This window comes from Schistocerca serialis, chromosome 1 (assembly GCF_023864345.2).
Source record: "Schistocerca serialis cubense isolate TAMUIC-IGC-003099 chromosome 1, iqSchSeri2.2, whole genome shotgun sequence".
NCBI classification, from domain to species: Eukaryota; Metazoa; Arthropoda; class Insecta; order Orthoptera; family Acrididae; genus Schistocerca; species Schistocerca serialis.
The window spans coordinates 229,082,639-229,103,654 of NC_064638.1; the positions used below are offsets into that span (position 1 = coordinate 229,082,639).

The window sequence follows — 21,016 nt, forward strand, 5'->3', positions numbered from 1 at the left end:
TGTATCAATAATGGATTCACTTTCTTTGTACACTACTGAATTGGGCAAAAGTTTCCACTGCCCATTAACTTGATGTTTTTTACTGATAATTGTTCGGAGTACTCTTCTATCAACTTTCTGCAATTTGTCAGTTTTTGCTTGAGTATTTAGTCTGAATAGTGTTTCACCTGCATATGTTGCTTCCGGTTTAACGACAGAGGAGTAATGTCGAAATTTAGCATTTATTGAGAGAGACTGTTTTTTGTAGGTTGGCCATGTGGTTCTCTGTGCTCACTGTAGTTTTAATGTTCTACTACCTATTGGTGCTCTTTCATTATCATTCCACCTAATAATCTCTCCAAGATATTTAAACTTTTTTACTACTTTAATTTTTTGATCATTATGGAGTATGATATGGAATATGTCAACTGGGAAGCTGCACATCATTTCTGTTTTCTCAAACAAGATTTGCAATCCAACCTTTGCCATTAATTGTTCTAGTTGTTCTATCTGAACCTTTGCTTCATCAATATTGTTTACTAACAACACCAAACCATCTGCAAATGGAAGACAGTTAAGTCGAATCTTTCTTCCAATCTTACCAGATGGTGGGCATATCTTGTTCCATTCACGGATGATTTTCTCCAGCACACAACTGAACAATAATGAAGACAATCATCCGTCATCTTTTTGAAGGTCAATATGAATCTCAAAAGGTTCAGAGAATTCATCTCTGAACCATACTCTATTGTAGCCTTTTTTTAAATTGACAAAGGTGATCACTAGCTTCTTGTTCCTAACCCTTTGATGTTTCATTACCCATTTGAGACTGATAATTTGATCAGGACAGCTTTGTCCTGGATGAAAGCCTCCTTGATATTCACCTAGTTCACCATCAAGCTGTTCATGAACTCTGAAATACAGAACCCTGGAAAAAATTTTATAAGTAATAGCCAGCTGGAATTGTAGAGAGTAAAATAAATGGTGGTTATAATTAAAGTTCCAGTTTCAAAACAAAGTAAAAAAGAACCACTACTCAGCGTGCTGTGAAATTTGAGTGGAATATTATAAAAGTAGGGGGAAACATTACAGTGACAAAAAAAAAAACTTAATGAAAATTTTACCACTAGACAGAACTGTAAGCAGCACAATAGGCACAACAAAAGCTGCAGGGTACATAGCTTTTCCTCAGTTTGCATCTGAGATGCTTATCATAACTGTCTGAATGCAGGATCACGTGCTGCAGGTAAAGGCCTTGTACAAGAAGGGTGACTGTGTTATAGTAGCTCTGCAGAAGTTCCAGATGGGTATAAATAAAGGTGTCGGTCTGATGTCTGCTAAGGGTCTGGAAAAAATGATAACAAAATTTAAAAAGACATGTTCTTTTCAAGTGTAATGTGGAAGAGGGAGAAAAACAACTGATACAGCATCAGTAGAAGATGTAGCCACAGCACTACAGGAGGGTTCGAGCGGAGGTGTGCAATCATGCAGTGCATGGGGAATTGCCTGAACTTTGGATATGCTTATGAACATGTGCATAAAATTCTCTGAAACATCCTGCATTATTATCCATACAAAATTACCCATGTTCAGGACCTGCCAATAAGGCAAATGTTTGCTCTAGAGTTTCTCGTTTGCATGGAAGTGGATAATGAATGGCCATGGACATTCTGTGGACAGAAAAAGCCCATTTCCATCTCTAGGGACATGTAAACATGCAGAATTGCAGGATATGGCTAACAGAAAATCTGCTCACACATCAACTGGTACCCGTTCATCTGCAAAGGATGGTGTGGGTTGATGTCATCAGTATCATAGGGCCATATTTTTCATGGATGTGCAGGTGGGGTCATTTTTATGTAAGATGGCATTCCTCCACACATTGCACAGCCAGTGAAGCAGCTGCTACAGATGCATTTAAAAAATGCTAGAATTATCAGCCACCATTTCCCTACAGCCTGACCGTCCAGATCACCTGATCTCAATCCGTGTAACTTCTGGCTTTGGAGTTACTTGAAGGATTTTGCATTCGGTGCTCTGATTACAAACATAGCTGAACTGAAGACACACATTGCACAACACATTCTGAACAGGACCCCTGAGACACTCCGATCTGTTGTGGAAGATGCTGTTCCTGAATTTCAACTTGTGGCAGAAAATGGTGGACACCGTACAGAACATGTCTTGTGCCAATCTCATGATAATTAAAAACTGATTTCATTGTTGCTTTTTATGTGGTTTCTTACCTCTGTACACACTGGCAGAATGTCTACACAGATCTGGAAGTGAACAAATGCATGGTGAGGCTTTGATCAAGGCATCTATCATCACAGCAACAAAGTCTTGCAAACCTTTTCTCTCTCTGTATGCAGCCAGCCACACACAGCTGTGATACCTGCACTGTTAGAATGTACAGACACTCTCATTCAATATGACTGATGGATCACAATGAAACACCTCACTGCTCAGATGGACATCTCTGTTGGTAATGCTGACACACTCGTCCACCAGTTGGGGTACTCAAAGGTGTGTGCCAGCTGGGTTCCTCTCCACCTGACAGAAGGCCATAGAGAGTAATGAAGGTACATCTGTTTGGCCCTGTAAACTTTGTGTCATTGCTCAGGTCTGCATTTAACTTGGAGCAGAGAGTGTAGGATATTCAAAGAAGAAAAGAAAATCCAGAAATTGAAGGTGACTAAATGTTTCCACAAAGACATCACATACAGATTCTGATACCAAGAAATGCTCTTGCAAACACGCATGCAAAATATCAATGCTGATGAAACTGCAGCTGTCTCCATGCAAACTCCAATGGCAAGCACTGCTTTTGCCACTGACATGGATGCCACATTGGAAGGCCAATTGCTGAACATTAATTTACCACAGCCAAAATCGATGTCATCAAATCTCAAGGAGAAGACTAAGGAGAATCGTGCTGTCTAGAAAGTGGAATCAAAGTAGGTGGACCATCAAATCCAGAAACACTCAGAGGATGATGACTCAACCATAGACTTTGATGTTTGGTTCAATGAAGCCTTGATACCTTTTAGTTCTCCCTCTTCTGAAGTGGGCTCTCCTACTTGAAGAAGAGCATGGGAAAAGCATGAACCTCCCAGATAAATGACTCCTGTGCTTCAATAGGACATTAAAGGGTACAGAACACATATGGAGGAGCTGAAACTGTTGGCGCAGGAGAGACCCCTCCATATGTGTCCACAGCAAACACATTTTAAACACAGCGACACCCTTGTGCTCAGGGGATACAAACTCCATCAAAAGAATGACCTCAGTGGACAGAGGGATAAAGATGGAGTGACTGCCTTTGTGAACAACACTTACCACTCCACCTCTGTCTTTCTCAGAACATATATTCAGGCAGTTGCTGTCACTGTGTATATTTCATTCAATGTTACAATTTGTAGTGTGAAAACTGTCACTCAACAAAATTTTGGCTAGAGTGGCTCATTCTGAGCTGATTTCACAATGTCTGCAATCTTGCAGGAGATTTTAATGCACACAATGTGCTATAGGGATTACACTGACCTGCTGCAGGGGTCAAGTTATCGAAAACATCATTGTGTCAGAAAAGTTATGCCATTTTAATGCTGGTGGTAGCGCACAATTTAGCAGTGTCATGGGGTCATTTTGCCCATAGATCTTGCTTCCTGTTCTCTTGCCCTTATAGATCCTGCTCACTGAGAAATGGTCAATGACTTGGCATTCAAGTGACCACTTCCCTATCTGGATCCACCTTTCAGACACAGGTGTCTCTGAAAGGAAGCAAGTAGGTGGCTGATGATATAAAATATAGGAAATAAAATGTGTTATTGCACCACATGTTGTTTGAAATTAAGTGAAAAGTAGAATTCCCCTTCCAATTTATATTGTATAGGAAGGGTAACACTTTCTGAACTGAGCAAGCATTGTTTTACTATATTAGTGTTGTGTTCTGTGAATACTTTGAATGTTATATATCATCTATCAAAACAATGATGCTTTGGAGAGTCTGATTCTTCAGTTTTAGAACATAGTCTCTACACCACTACTTTGAATATTCATTCATGAGTAGTGCTCTTTTCATAATTTTGTGACATCTTAATGCGATGCCTGGGCTCTGGGGTCCATATTCACTAGTATTCTCCCCTGTTTTTGCAATGTTTTTTTTCCATTCTGTTATTTAGCTACCACTCTATCTCTCCCTCTTTCTCTTACTTTGTAGGACCATAATTTCTTTTGTTTTCTTCTCGTCCCAGAATCTGTGTGTGCGTGTGTGTGTGTGTGTGTGTGTGTGTGTGTGTGTGTACATGATGTGGATGAGATTTGATAAAATGTGTGTTTAAAAGCTAAGTTTAACACTTTTGTATATTTTGTATATGAGCATGTGGGCTACTCAACAGGGCTTACAGGGAGAGTGATTGTCTCCTCTTGTGACGTTTTATAGGCACTTATACTAGTTAATCTGGCAGTAATTAAACAAAGTGAAATGCTAAAGCGCACAGAAAATAATAAGAAATCTACATAATAAACAACCATATATATTTATAGGGCATAACACATAAATAAAAATAGCACACTGCCATATGTGAGCTGCCCCTAAATGTTTATTATGATGACTTCTGACACTTCATAAACACACTGTCATGATACCCCATTCTCACATGAACCTTACACTATCAGTCAGTACTCCAATGTAGCATTCAAGACGTTGAAATGCATATAAATGAATACAAAATAAACTCTTGCAAATCACTTGGTTGTACCATGATATTATTTGGCTTCAGCCTTTGTCACTACTCAAAGAGAAGCCTACATTTAATGAAGGAATACCTGCCACTCCCATCTCCTAACAAAGTATATACACCATCTTGCAGAGTTACATCTGATGAAGAATGGCTCCAGTAGACAGTACCATCACGGGCAACATCAACACTATTTATTAGTAATGGTTTTTTCCCATTTATAGGAATATCTGCAGATACCAGTTTAGTAACCAAACCTGCAAAAAAGTTAATAGAAACATAATATAATAACACTTCATACTTGACAGAAAGTGACATTACAGTCTACATCTACATCTACATCTATACTCCGCGAGCCACCTTACGGATATGGTATAGGGAGGAAAAAATTTCCAAAGAATATGCAATACCTACATGTTGACTGCACCTAAATCTTTGTGTCTTTTATCAGATTCCAACCACAGGCATGTGCTACAAAGTCAGCCAGTAAGAAGGTAATAAGGGTCTTTTTCAATAAATGTACTCTCTATGTGGCCATTTCAGAACATTTCACTGTAATTTTTTTATTTTATTTATTTATTTATTTTTCAACAAAAGGTTTGAAAGGAAGAATGATACCAGGTTTATTCAGAGAGCACTTGATGAAATAATAGTACACACACTATTCTCTATGAACTACAAGGGGCAGACAGAATTATCTGAGTTCTTGGCTCATACCAGCTCATGCCATGAGAACATATGAAGACAGGTCATTTGCATGGTCTTCTAGCAAGATGTAAAAAGGCATCCAATAAAACCTTTGAATGTAGCCTATGTAAATAAAGAAGCTTCAGCTTGGAGGTAAATTGTCTAACGTTAACCTCAGACTTAAAATGTGGTCAATAGAAGTGCTTCTAGACAGACATTTACTCTCATTGGTTTCCGTCATCAGATTGGTAATGTATGCTTGTCTATTCATTTAAGGACTTTCTCAAAAATGCACTGTGAAGAAAAGTTAACTTTACGTTTTCAGTATACTAAGCTTTGAAATGTTACATTACATGAAGTTTCCATTAATATTCAAAAACAAAAAAGCACTCCGTCTTCAGGCCACAAGTGGCCCATCAGGACCATCGGACCGCCGTGTCATCCTCAGTTGAGGATGCAGATAGGAGGGGCGTGTGGTCAGCACACCGCTCTCCTGGTCGTTATGATGGTTTTCTTTGACTGGAGCCACTACTATTCGGTCGAGTAGCTCCTCAATTGGCATCACGAGGCTGAGTGCACCCCGAAAAATGGTAACAGCGCATGGCGGCTGGATGGTCACCCATCCGAGTGCCGGCCACACCCAACAGCGCTTAACTTTGGTGATCTCACGGGAAGCGGTGTATCCACTGCGGCAAGGCCATTACCAATATTCAAAAACAGGAATCAAAAATTAAAAGTGGGCATTATTTGTTTCCATTTTGCTACTACTTCAGGCAGTCTTGCAGATATGAAGTTTTCTTTTTCAAATGATGATATGGAAAGGATAGATTCCTTTTCACTGCATGCAGGAAGTGTTGAGTTGCAGACAGGCACATTGAAACATAGTGTTGTTCATGACACTGGTCATGTTTATGTGTGTTGTTTTCGTGTTTGTGTGATTTGTGCCTGTGTAAATGTCCGCTTGTTTTCTGGTTTGCAAGAAGGACTTCATCCAAAAGCTATATCTATTTCTTTCATTGGGCCTGTCTGCAATTCAATAACTCCTCTATGTGGTGAGCAACTATCTATCCTTTCCATAGTGTAGTTATTCCATCCTGGTCTTTCCAGTGTTTCTTTTCAAAACAAAATATTTCATATAAAATCTTGTTTCATTTCATAATTAAACTTTCCTTGAATGTCAGCCAATTTTCAATATGTGACAGATAAGAGACATTCTGTTTTTTGTTAAATGTTATCCTTGTCTCAACTTGTCGCCTGAAGATAGCCTGAGAAGCCGAAAGCAGGTTGTGACTGAACAAATATAATTTTGCTGAGCATTAAGCAGTGTTATCCTTTTTAATATTAATAATATATTAATATATTTGCAGTGAGGAATAATCCTTTCACCTGAGAATGATTTATCCACAATTAATTTTTTGTCTATTTATTTGAAAAAAATACCCAAATGTAAATTTATTTGAATAATGCCCGTCTCTGGACTGTAACAGTAAAACTTGAAGGTCTGTAACAAGAAGGCCTTCAAGAAGACTGGTACATGTCATCTACAAACATACACTCTTCAACTTTGGCGGGAGCTATCCATTACAATTGGGGGAATCAGTAGGGCTGTAACAAGAGGGCCTTCAAGAAGAATGGTGAGTGTCGTCTGCAAACACACACTCTTCATCTTTGTCGTAGGCTATCCATAATGACCGGGGGCATCAGTAGGTCTAAAATGTATTTTTTGTAAATACAACACAAGGGGCTTCCCCATGACAGAAGTTGGGTTCTTCCACATATCCAGAATCCGTTAACATGTCGCTGAAGCATGCGATCCATCTTAGGCGTGAGGTTTTTCCTTTTCTCTTCCCTTTTGTCTCCATTTATTTGGGGAGCCTGTGATGGGGAAATAACATGAGGATAGATTTGCTGCCTTCCTCTGGTAGATTCTACTTCCAAGGACTGTGTGGAAAGACTGACATTCAGTCAATCAGCCAAATGAAATATGGCATGCGTTGATGGCTTTAAGGACATACTCTTAGTTTTGATATTGTTTATTATTGTATATTCACTACAAACTGCTTGCCCATTTTTATCATGAGCCATTTCTTAGCCATGTAACTGGAGGAACTCAAAAGTGTTGGGCTGGTTCACTTCTGCAGCTACACTTGTTACACACAGTGGAAAGTCAAGTATGGAATAACAACAGTATGGAAAGTATAGAATACTACTCAACACACAGAGGAGGTGGTGAATCGCAGACACGCACAATGAAAAGAACACTAGAAGTATTTAAGCTATCACACAAAGTCCTTCCTCAGCTGTAGAGCTCTCCCACATTCACACAATAACTCACACACCTAGTATTCTTTCAACTGTACCTGTCTGCTATGTGACGCCTTCTCTATGTGGGGCACAAAAGTAACTTGTGTTATGCCACAGGGTAGTGAAGGGGAAAGAATTAAAATTTTACTATAGTTCACACAAGCACTGACACACACAACTCCAGGAAGACGTGGTTGATATAGCTATGGAGCTGAAAGAAACAATCAACACTGTAAGTCAGTGTTGTATGTGTGTACACCATGCTACATTGGCATCAATCACCAGGCACAAGTTACACATTCAGCAAAATGTCCACTGAGAGAGAGAGAGAGAGAGACAGAGAGAAAGAGAGTTCACCTAACTGTCTCCCTCCTGTCTCCATTAAAACTGCAGTTCTCCACATCTGAATTCAGTTGGTCACTAGGATCGATGGCATTTGTACCGAACTACTTTGATTATTGTTGCGCAGTGACATATATGTGTTAGATGTTCCAGAACTTCATTTGAACACACTGCTTGCTGTTCCTGAGATGGCAACATGCAAGTAACCATAACTTGCAGCTCTTGGGAATTTGCACTGGCCGCCTATCACATTGGCGATGGAGAGCTTCAGGGTCTTCCAACACCAGTACATCTTTGTCACTTTAACATCATCATCATTGCTGGGTGAGAGGGCCATCCAGTGCCTCTGTTCCTGATCATCACTACAATCACTTCCAGGTGCCAAGATCTGCCTGTCCCATGGGGTGCAGTACAGCCAAGAATGCTCTGCACTGTGTGGAGGCATAATCTCATGCTACAGTTACTTCTTGTCATCAGTCTTCTGACTGGTTTGATGTGGCCCGTCATGAATTCCTCTCCTGTGCTAACCTCTTCATAACAGAGTAGTACTTGCAACCTATGTCCTCAATTATTTGCTGGATGTATTCCAATCCCTGTCTTCCTCTACAGTTTTTGCCCTTTACAGTTCCCTCTAGTACCATGGAAGTCATTCCCTCATGTCTTAACAGATGTCCTATCGTCCTGTCCCTTCTCCTTATCAGTGTTTTCCACATATTCCTTTCCTCTCCAATTCTGTGTAGAACCTCCTCATTCCTTACCTTATTTGTCCACCTAATTTTCAATATTCATCTGTAGCACCACATCTCAAATGCTTCAATTCTATTCTGTTCCAGTTTTCCCACAGTCCATGTTTCACTACCATACAGTGCTGTTCTCCAGACGTACATTCTCAGAAATTTCTTTCTCAGACTACGGCTGATATTTGACATTAGTAGACGTCTCTTGGCCAGTCATGCCTTTTTTGCCATAGATAGTCTGCTTTTGATGTCCTCCTTGCTCTGTCCATCATTGGTTATTTTTCTGCCTAGGTAGGAGAATTCCTTAACTTCATCTACTTCATGACCATCAATCCTGTTGTTAAATTTCTCACTGTTCTCATTTCTACTACTTCTCATTACCTTCATTTTTCTTCGATTTACTCTCAGTCCATACTGTGTGCTCATTAGACTGTTCATTCCATTCAGCAGATCATGTAAGTCTTGAAACTTCCCGGCAGATTAAAACTGTGTGCCAGACCGAGACTCGAACTTGAGTCCCGAGTTCGAGTCTCGGTCCAGCGCACAGTTTTAATCTGCCAGGAAGTTTCATATCAGCGCACACTCCACTGCAGAGTGAAAATCTTATTCTGGCACGTAATTCTTCTTCACTTTCACTCCGGATAGCAATGTCATCAGCAAATTGTACCATTGATATCCTTTCACCTGGAATTTTAATTCCACTCCTGAACCTTTCTTTTATTTCCATCATTGCTTCCTTGATGTACAGACTGAACAGTAGGGGCAAAAGGCTACATCCTTGTCTTACACCATTTTTAGTATGAGCACTTCATTCTTGGTTGTCCGCTCTTATTATTCCCTCTTGGCTGTTGTACATATTGTATATGACCCGTCTCTCCCTATAGCTTGCCCCTCCTTTTTTCAGAATTTTGAACATCTTGCACCACTTTTACATTGTTGAACGCTTTTTCCAGGTCAACAAATCCTAGGAACGTGTCTTGATTTTTCTTTAGTCTTGTTTCCAATATTAACCACAATGTCAGAATTGCCTCTCTCTGGCCTTTACTTTTCCTAAAGTCAAACTGATCGTCATACAGCGCATCCTCAATTTTCTTTTCCATTCTTCTGTATATTATTCTTGTAAGCAACTTGGATGCATGGGCTGTTAAGCTGATCGTTGCGATAATTCTTGCACTTGTCAGCTCTTGCCCTCTTTGGAATTTTGTGGATGATGCTTTTCCGAAAGTCAGATGGTATGTAGCCAGACTCATACATTCTACATACCAACATGAATAGTCCTTTTGTTGCCACTTCTGCCAATGATTTTAGAAATTCTGATGGAATATTATCTATCCCTTCTGCCTTACCTGACTTTAAGTCCTCCAAAGCTCTTTTAAATTCTGACTCCAATACTAGATCCCCTATCTCTTCTACATCGACTCCTTCTTCTATCACATCCGACAAATATTTCCTCTCATAGAGGGTTTCAGTGTATTCTTTCCATTTATCTGCTCTCTCCTCTGCATTTAACAGTGGAATTCCCATTGCACTCTTAATGTTACCACGCTTGCTTTTAATGCCACTGAAGGTTGTTTTGACTTTCCTGTATGTTGAGTCTGTACTTCCGACAATCATTTCTTTTTCGATGTCTTCACATTTTTCCTGCAGCCATTTCATCTTAGCTTCCCTGCACTTCCTATTTATTTCATTCCTCAGCGACTTGTATTTCTGTATTCCTGAGTGTCCCGGAACATTTATGTACTTTCACCTTTCATCAATCAACTGAAGTATTTCCTCTGTTACCCATAGTTACTTTGCAGTTACCTTCTTTGTACCTATGTTTTCCTTCCCAACTTCTGTGATGGCCCTTTTTAGAGATGTCCATTCCTCTTCAACTGTACTGCCTACTGAGCTATTCCTTATTGCTGTATCTAAAGCCTTAGAGAACTTCAAGCATATCTCGTCATTCCTTAGTACTTCCGCACCTCTCTCCTTTGCGTATTGATTCTTCCTGACTAATGTCTTAGACTTCAGCCTACTCTTCATCACTACTATATTGTGATCTGAGTCTATAGCTGCTCCTGGGTACACCTTACAACCCAGTATCTGATTTTGGAATCTCTGTCTGACCATGATGTAATCTAACTATAATCTTCCCATATCACCCAGCCTTTTCCAAGTATACCTCCTCCTCTTGTGATACTTGAAAAGGTTATTCACTATTACTAGCTGAAACTAGTTACAGAACTCAATTAGTCTTTCTCCTCTCTCATTCCTTGTCCCAAACCCATATTCTCCTGTAACCTTTTCTTCTATTCCTTCCCCTACAGCTGCAGTCCCCCATGACTATTAGATTTTCATCCCCCTTTATATCCTGTATTACCCTTTCAATATCCTCATACACTTTCTCTTCATCTTCAGCTTGTAGTGTTGGCATGTATACCTGAACTATCATTGTCGGTGTTGGTTTGCTGTCGATTCGGATAAGAATGATCCTGTCACTGAACTGTTCCCAGAAACCCACTCCCTGCCCTACCTTCCTATTCATAATGAATCCTACTCTTGTTACACCATTTTCTGCTGCTGCTGGTATTACCCTATATTCATCTGACCAGAAATCCTTGTCTTATTTCTGCTTCACTTCACTGACCCCTACTATATCTAGAATCAGCCTTTGCATTTCCCTTTTCAGATTTTCTAGTTTCCTTACCACATTCAAGCTTCTGACATTCCATGCCCTGACTCATAGAATGTTATCCTTCCATTGATTATTCAATCTTTTTCTCATGGTAACCTCCCCCTTGGCAGTCCCCTCCTGTAGATCCGAATGGGGGACTATTCCGCAATGGAGAGATCATCATGACACTTCTTCAATTACAGGCCAAATGTCCTGTGGATACACATTATGTGTCTTTAACGCAGTGGTTTCCATTGCCTTCTGTATCCTCATGCTGTTGATCATTGCTGATTCTTCTGCCTTTAGGGGCAGTTTCCCACCCTTAGAGCAAGACAGTGCACTGAACCTTTGTCTACTCCTCCACCCTCTTTGACAAGGCCATTGGAAGAATGTGGGTGACTTCTTATGCCAGAAGTCTTCAACTCTCAATGCTGATTATTAATCAAAATTTACATGTTGGTAGGATTCGAATCTGGGACCGGAGACGTTTTGATTATGATTCAAAGACACTACCCCTAGACCACGCATGCTGACAGTTAGAATCATCAAAATCCCTCCATTTCACTAGCGTGAGACGTCAGCTGAGGCTGACAACAAAATGCAGAACTGTAAATCTGAACAAATAAATATTTACTTGCTAATCATGTTTGAATAGTGCTACAAGATACTCTACAGGTTCCACAACACCATCCTGACAACATAGAGGTGTCTCCATTTGGTGCCCTCACACTGGTCATGACGTGCCTGTGAAAATATTATTAAGTGGATATACGGAACAGCAATTTCTGAATGATTAAATGATTCATCCAGAATGTACATTACACTGTTACATTACTGCCCCCTCCCCTCCACCCCAAAAAAAGTCATTAGTTGTTTAGCTTTCAGAAAATTTCTAAATTTAAAACATATCTAGTAGTGAAACAAGCAAAAGTAATTTCACAGATATAGACTTTGTATTTTCATTTTTTTGTATTATTTTATGCAATTTTTGCTGACAAATAATATTGTAACAGGCTGTAAATTCATGTGAGAGGTATGTAACTGCCAAAGAACACAACACAATATAATTCATTTTTAAAATGACATTTTGTAACCCTTACACAAGAGGAACTGCTGCACCAAAAGCTGCTTAACCAGTGTCTGCTGCAGAATTTTCTACACTCCCATGCAATATTTCTCCAAACAGAAGAAAATATTCAAACTAATCATTGTGCATTGTGAACCTAGGACATGTATTTTATTGTTGTGCTATCAAATAAATTACAAACTAAATTTCATATTTTATTGAGAAAAAATGTGTCACATACTGTAAAAGGAGTCATCTTACCAACTGGCCCTGCGTTTTCACTTTTGGATAAATACAATTTTATAGCAACACTACAGGGAATACACAATAATAAACCTTACATAAAGAGATCGAAAATATTTAATACAGTCAGATTTTTCAACACTGAGAAGTGGCATAAAGTTAACTTCAAAGAAAATTTAAAATCACCATATTTTCAGTATTGAATTCAGATTTAGTTCAGTTTACAGAACACTTACCAGTTTCAATGTTAACTTTGAACAGTCCATAATAAGTATCGGCAACATAAAGATTGCCATGTTTGTCAAATTTTAAGCCAAGTGGGCGTCCACAAATACTCTCTTCCCAGTAACCACCTGAAATGCAGCAAACTAATAAGAATAACAATAATTTAAAAAAAATTAATTCATTTTTTCTACCGACTTTACCACTTGCACTTAAGTTACTGACCAGTGAAAGAAACTGGTTTCTTGGCACAAATCCTTTGCCTCTGTTTCACTCAATGCGTACACTATAAGGTTAAAAGCATCTGGATACCTATATCTGTTTGCCGCAACTGTGCAGCTAAAAGAATGCACAACTTACTCAATTTTTCACGAAACACTAAACATTGATATAATGAAGACAAATTTCATTTCTGTTTTTTCTTAAGCATTTTGGTTAATTGCTGCCAGGGTTCTGGGTGAATTGATTTATCATGTAACAAGTTCTACTTCATACCAAAGATGCTTACATATCTATAGTTGTAAATTCTTCCATAGTGTGGGGAAACATACTGTTGTGTAAAACAGTTTTATAAATTATTTTATTCGTTTTACGACTGACTTAAATTAACGATATGGTATTGAACAGGAAAAAGCTCCAGTTTATCACATCACTGTCATGAAACTTTCCAGTAGCCCTTATATGCTTTAAGGAAGCGTTCCTGCTACACCTTACACAGTTTAAGAAAGTTTTCCTGCTAATCTTTTCACACTTTAAGGAAGCTTTCCTGTTACCCATTAGACTCTTTAAAGAAGCTTTCCTGTTACCCATTCCACACTTTAAGAAAGCATTCATGTCAACTGTTACACACTTTACAAAATGTTTTCACTACTCTATATGCTAAAGGAAAGTTTTGCTAACACAATGCACTCTTATAGGAAACTTCCATCCTACTTCTTTATACAGGATCTATTCGCACTTACCTGTACATTATAGAAGCCTACTCCCTCTACAAATGACTCTGCCACGGATGAAGTTTAAGTCTCTTTAATACTAAAGGTTTTGTAATTCAAGACAAGAACAACAATATTAGAAAAAGGAAAGTTGTTACTCGCCATACAGCAGAGATGCTGAGTCACAAGGCCTTTTTGGGCGAAAGCTTATTTGTGAGAGTCTCTTTGTTGTGCCTATCTGTGACTCAGTATCTCTGCTATATGGTGAGTAGCAACTTTCAGTTTCATAATATTGTTACATCCAATCCTGGATTTTCCATTGTCTAAACCAAGAATAACAGTAAGACAATCAAACCACAAAGAAAATTTGAGACAGTTATCACTGCCAGTAAGTCTGTCAGTATACGCCATAGTCTTAAATAAATGAGTAACAATGATGTTTCGTACTTATACCCTATTAAGGAGTGAACAATCCAACACAGTGTTACAAGCAAATCAGGGCCAATAACCTGTTAGTATCATGAGAAGCTTCTGTGATTATTTTCTACTCTTGACACCTATAAGTCTTGTTTCAAGATGACACAAAGGAAATGGTCTTACACAATTGAAAAGAAAATGTTCATTATTCTTGCATGAAATTGCAAATGATACATGTTTTTATTTATTAAGTACATGGAGAATTTAATGAAGATTTAAAAGTCCATGTTTCATCAAGCATGATGAACATAAATATCAGAACACAAATATCAGAGGGCGTGTGAAAATAGTTACATTGACTAAACATTAAAGCTTGTGTAATGAAAATATTGAAGTTGTGGTACAGGAATCTGACAACTTTAGGAGCATTTCTTTTAGACAATGAGTAATCCATACTGGCCTGCAATAGCAAGGTGTTGAAACCACTTTTTGGGGCCTGGTGGTGTCCATTCTGTAGGATTGCCGTCCATCTTTGTCCTCCAACATTTCAGTGGCAGTGAAGTAACCCCCCACCACTACCACCTGATGGTGGTGGTGGGGGGGGGGGGGGGAGGGGGGGGGGAAGCTGAGATGAGTATCTGTCTTTGGGGCTATCTTCTTTCCTTCTTCAGTGTTATCATTGCTGATTTTTTCTTTCTTCTCACTTCCCTCTTTTGGGTACCATCTCTATCATCCCCTCGTTTCATATTCAATAGTCCTCATTGTGAGACTATTCTCTTTGTGTTACAATTTTATTTCCAATTTTTTGGGAATTAGTCAGGATTACAAGAGCACTGAGAAAAATGTTTCCTTAGCCACTCATTGAGTCATTATTCACAGGATTATAACAATACTGTATCACAATATTTTTCTGTATGAAGATAATAATTATGACTGATTTATTGTGCACTTCTGTTCAAGGATGCTAGCAATGTCAGTTTTATGACAGGAAGAACAGGTGCATGCATTACAAAAAGCATAATTTATGGCTTGCTAGCATCAATGTAATATTAGACAATAATTATATGCTTTCACAGCAGCAAAAGTAACATTATGGTAAAGTAAAATAAATTTATATTGAGTGCTAGCTAAAATAATATAACTGTAATTTATATGCAAGGGCTGCTGGCTACAGTGGTACAAATGGGTACTTAGAAAATGGATATAGGATAAACTATGCATAAAACCAACCAACTAAGTGTGATAGCTGATAAAGTAGGAGTAAGGATACAGATATTTGTATGTGTATCAATGAAGGAGGAGCTACACCTTTGACGAGGAAAGGGAGGAAGAATGTGAATCTGTAGAAACATTTGATTAAACAGGAGAAATGTGTATGAGAAAGGAGGTGTAAATGATAGTTTCTGCAGAAGTCGAACATTTAATATTTTGAGACTTACTTCAATGTTGTGTGGAAATAAATTTATCTAACAAGGGGTGGCCACAATATTGGGACCATGGATTTACTTCAAACTTTGTACACCCTTAGAAGGCCATTAAAACAACATAATGTGCAAGTAGTAAGGTGCACTAGCCTGCCAATTCTGAGAAAATTTCAGGAGAGGTTTACGTGTCTATTATGTAACTGATGTATCTGTGCGAAGGTGTCGGTCATAAGAATTAATTGTGGTCAAACAGTTAGTGTTCACGCCTTGCAAGAGAGCCGTGGTCAAGGCAATGGTTTGAATCCAGCTAACACTTACTTTGTAATCTATTTTTTTTTTCATCACTGGCCCCTTTATTCAATTTATATGACATTTGACCCCCCATGAACCATGGACCTTGACGTTGGTGGGGAGGCTTGCGTGCCACAGCAATACAGCTAGCCGTACCATAGGTGCAACCACAGTGGAGGGGTATCTGTTGAGAGGCCAGACAAACGTGTGGTTCCTGAAGAGGGGCAGCAGCCTTTTCAGTAGTTGCAAGGGCAACAGTCTGGATGATTGACTGATCTGGCCTTGTAACAATAACCAAAACGGCCTTGCTGTGCTGGTACTGTGAACGGCTGAAAGCAAGGGGAAACTACAGCCGTAATTTTTCCCGAGGGTATGCAGCTTTACTGTATGATTAAATGATAATGGCGTCCTCTTGGGTAAAATATTCTGGAGGTAAAATAGTCCCCCATTTGGATATCCGGGCGGGGACTACTCAAGAGGATGTCGTTATCAGGAGAAAGAAAACTGGCGCTCTACGGATTGGAGCGTGGAATGTCAGATCCCTTAATCGGGCAGGTAGGTTAGAAAATTTAAAAAGGGAAATGGATAGGTTAAAGTTAGATATAGTGGGAATTAGTGAAGATCGGTGGCAGGAGGAACAAGACTTCTGGTCAGGTGACTACAGGGTTATAAACACAAAATGAAATAGGGGTAATGCAGGAGTAGGTTTAATAAAGAATAGGAAAATAGGAATGTTGGTAAGCTACTACAAACAGCATAGTGAACGCATTATTGTGGCCAAGATAGACACGAAGCCCATGGCTACCACGGTAGTACAAGTTTATATGCCAACTAGCTCTGCAGATGACGAAGAAATTGAAGAAATGTATAATGAAATAAAAGAAATTATTCAGATAGTGAAGGGTGACAAAAATTTAATAGTCGTGGGTGACTGGAATTCGGTAGTAGGAAAAGGGAGAGAAGCAAACGTAGTAGGTGAATATGGATTGGGAGTAAGAAATGAAAGAGGAAGCCGTCTGGTAGAATTTTGCACAGAGCACAACTTAATCATAGCTAACACTTGGTTCAAGACTCATAAAAGAAGGTTGTATACATGGAAGAAGCCTGGAGATACTGACAGGTTTCAGATAGATTATATAATGGTAAGACAGAGATTTAGGAACCAGGTTTTAAATTGTAAGACATTTCCAGGGGCAGATGTAGACTCTGACCACAATCTATTGGTTATGAACTGTAGATTAAAACTGAAGAAACTGCAAAAAGGTGAGCATTTAAGGAGATGGGACCTGGATAAACTAAAAGAACCAGAGGTTGTACAGAGATTCAGGGAGAGCATAAGGGAGCAATTGACAGGAATGGGGGAAAGAAATACAGTAGAAGAAGAATGGGTAGCTTTGAGGGATGAAGTAGTGAAGGCAGCAGAGGATCAAGTAGGTAAAAAGACGAGGGCTAGTAGAAATCCTTGGGTAACAGAAGAAATACTGAATTTAATTGATGAAAGAAGAATATATAAAAATGCAGTAAATGAAGCAGGCAAAAAGGAATACAAATGTCTCAAAAATGAGATAGACAGGAAGTGCAAAATGGCTAAGCAGGGATGGCTAGAGGACAAATGTAAGGATGTAGAGGCTTATCTCACTAGGGGTAAGATACATACTGCCTACAGGAAAATTAAAGAGACCTTTGGAGATAAGAGAACCACTTGTATGAACATCAAGAGTTCAGATGGAAACCCAGTTCTAAGCAAAGAAGGGAAAGCAGAAAGGTGGAAGGAGTATATAGAGGGTCTATACAAGGGCGATGTACTTGAGGACAATATTATGGAAATGGAAGAGGATGTAGATGAAGATGAAATGGGAGATACGATACTGCGTGAAGAGTTTGACAGAGCACTGAAAGACCTGAGTCGAAACAAGGCCCCCGGAGTAGACAACATTCCATTGGAACTACTGACGGCCTTGGGTGAGCCAGTCCTGACAAAACTCTACCATCTGGTGAACAAGATGTATGAAACAGGCGAAATACCCTCAGACTTCAAGAAGAATATAATAATTCCAATCCCAAAGAAAGCAGGTGTTGACAGATGTGAAAATTACTGAACTATCAGTTTAATAAATCACAGCTGCAAAATACTAACGCGAATTCTTTACAGATGAATGGAAAAACTAGTAGAAGCCGACCTCGGGGAAGATCAGTTTGGATTCCGTAGAAATGTTGGAACATGTGAGGCAATATTGCCCCTATGACTTATCTTAGAAACTAGATTAAGGAAGGGCAAACCTACGTTTCTAACATTTGTAGAATTAGAGAAAGCTTTTGACAATGTTGACTGGAATACTCTCTTTCAAATTCTGAAGGTGGCAGGGATAAAATACAGGGAGCGAAAGGCTATTTACAAATCGTACAGAAACCAGATGGCAGTTATGAGAGTCGAGGGACATGAAAGGGAAGCAGTGGTTGGGAAGGGAGTGAGACAGGGTTGTAGTCTCCCCCAATGTTATTCAATCTGTATATTGAGCAAGCAGTGAAGGAAACAAAAGAAAAATTTGGAGTAGGTATTAAAATCCATGGAGAAGAAATAAAAACTTTGAGGTTCGCCGATGACATCGTAATTCTGTCAGAGACAGCAAAGGACTTGGAAGAGCAGTTGAACGGAATGGATAGTGTCTTGAAAGGAGGATATAAGATGAACATCAACAAAAGCAAAACGAGGATAATGGAATGTAGTCGAATTAAGTTGAGTGATGCTGAGGGAATTAGATTAGGAAATAAAACACTTAAAGTAGTAAAGGAGTTTTGCTATTTGGGGAGCAAAATAACTGATGATGGTCGAAGTAGAGAGGATATAAAATGTAGATTGGCAATGGCAAGGAAAGCGTTTCTGAAGAAGAGAAATTTGTTAACATCGAGTATAGATTTAAGTGTCAGGAAGTCATTTCTGAAAGTATTTGTATGGAGTGTAGCCATGTATGGAAGTGAAATGTGGACGATAAATAGTTTAGACAAGAAGAGAATAGAAGCTTTCGAAATATGGTGCTACAGAAGAATGCTGAAGATTAGATGGGTAGATCACATAACTAATGAGGAAGTATTGAATAGGATTGGGGAGAAGAGAAGTTTGTGGCAAAACTTGACCAGAAGAAGGGATCGGTTGGTAGGACGTGTTCTGAGGCATCAAGGGATCACCAATTTAGTATTGGAGGGCAGCGTGGAGGGTAAAAATCGTAGAGGGAGACCAAGAGATGAATACACTAAGCAGATTCTGAAGGATGTAGGTTGCAGTAGGTACTGGGAGATGAAGAAGCTTGCACAGGATAGAGCAGCATGGAGAGCTGCATCAAACCAGTCTCAGGACTGAAGACCACAATAACAACAACATGACATTTGAGAGGTATTATAATTTTTTTAAAAAAAAGTGCTTTTTAGGAAGCTGTAGTAAATTTCATATGTTATTTGACTATTTACTCTTTGTAATTAAATTTTCAAGGACAAGGGACAGGCCTGGAAAGCCCACATCAAATCTCGATAAATAATTATGTGAGTGACATTGTTCACAATCAATAATACAGTATGTCACTATGTGGCACACCACATGAGTAATGTACAATTACTTGTCGGATGTACTCTCGATATCACACATTGCAGGATGGTATTTGTCATAAAGACATGGAAAACATAAACTGAAACTTCATGCAAATACATGTGTTTTTTTTGCATTGTATTATCTCTCAAGTGTCATATCAACTAAATAATATAACTAGTAATGAAAAACAAGATTAATAATTAAGTTTGAGTGGTAATTTAACCGTCACCTGGCAGACGTTCATTTTACAAAGCTCGAATGGTTATCAGTTGACCACCATGAACTGTAACGTCTGGCACCTATGCACAGATACATAAGTCAATTAATAGATTTTTTTCAAATTGTGCATCTTCCTATTCCCACATTATGTTGTTTTAACGACATACTGAAGGTGTACAAAGTTTGAAGTAAATCTGTGATTCCAATGTCATGGCCTCCCCTTGTGAGTTGTCATAGTACAATGAGATAATTGAATAAGATATTTTTGAAGGAGTAAAAAGTGTCAAGTTTGTACAGTGGAAATAATGAATGTTGAATTACAATACACACATATTAAGAAAGCAAAAGGTTTCTAAGTACTACATGTCTATTACAGAAACTTATGGTAGCCAGAATCTGTTGTGTTAAAAAAAATAAAACCAACTTGCATTTCTTAAATTATTACAACTTTATTGCAACAGCACTACAAGGAAAATACAATGAAGATAAAGTAGGACTAAACAAAAAACACAAACACATTGCTTGCAACAAGTATGTTTTAGTAAATAATAAGGTTATATACTAGTCACATTCAAAAAATGTTATGTGCATTAATAAAGGCACATTACTTTAATTACAACAGAGACATAATCACTGGAGTATTGTAAATCACAGCAAGACATCCAGCAAGGAGAAACACAATCTTAATACGATACTGATAAGATGAAAGTTGTTAACTTTATAAAATGTTCAAATGTGTGTGAATTCCTCAGGGACCAATCTGCTGAGGTCATCAGACCGTAGACATACACACTACTTAAACTAGCTTATGCTAAGAAAACACACACACCCATGCCCGAGGGAGGACTCGAAACTCCGGTGGGAGGGACAGCGCAGTCCATGGCATGGTGCCCCAAACTGCGCGGCCACTCTGTGCGGCTATTAACTTTATAATGTAGCAGTAGGCAGAGATTCTTATATAAAGGATTTATTGCAAATATAAAAGGCATTGATCCTTCATAGAAATTAACACCTGAGTTAAGTAAAGTAGCTGAATGTGTCATGAGATCATTCGTCTAAGCAGGGGTCTTTAAGCTGTTACATATCATTCTGAAAGACTGATGTGTATGCCTATGTATTTCTTACTGACAAATGATACTCATGAATGAAAGAACGATAAAACTAATTATTATACA

The 21,016-nt window shown here is 38.8% G+C and overlaps 1 protein-coding gene across 3 annotated transcripts in view; it reads right to left on the reverse strand.

Annotated features, from left to right (window-relative positions):
• Positions 1-21,016, reverse strand: part of LOC126466399 (adipocyte plasma membrane-associated protein Hemomucin-like) — a 115,284-nt gene that overhangs the window by 34,937 nt on the left and 59,331 nt on the right. For all 3 annotated transcript variants that reach the window (XM_050096383.1, XM_050096384.1, XM_050096382.1), the window contains exons 4-5: positions 12,990-13,106; positions 4,807-4,975 (exon numbers count right to left, since the gene is read on the reverse strand). In XM_050096383.1, the coding sequence (XP_049952340.1) occupies positions 4,807-4,975; positions 12,990-13,106 (286 nt within the window). The remainder of the gene's footprint in view (positions 1-4,806; positions 4,976-12,989; positions 13,107-21,016) is intronic.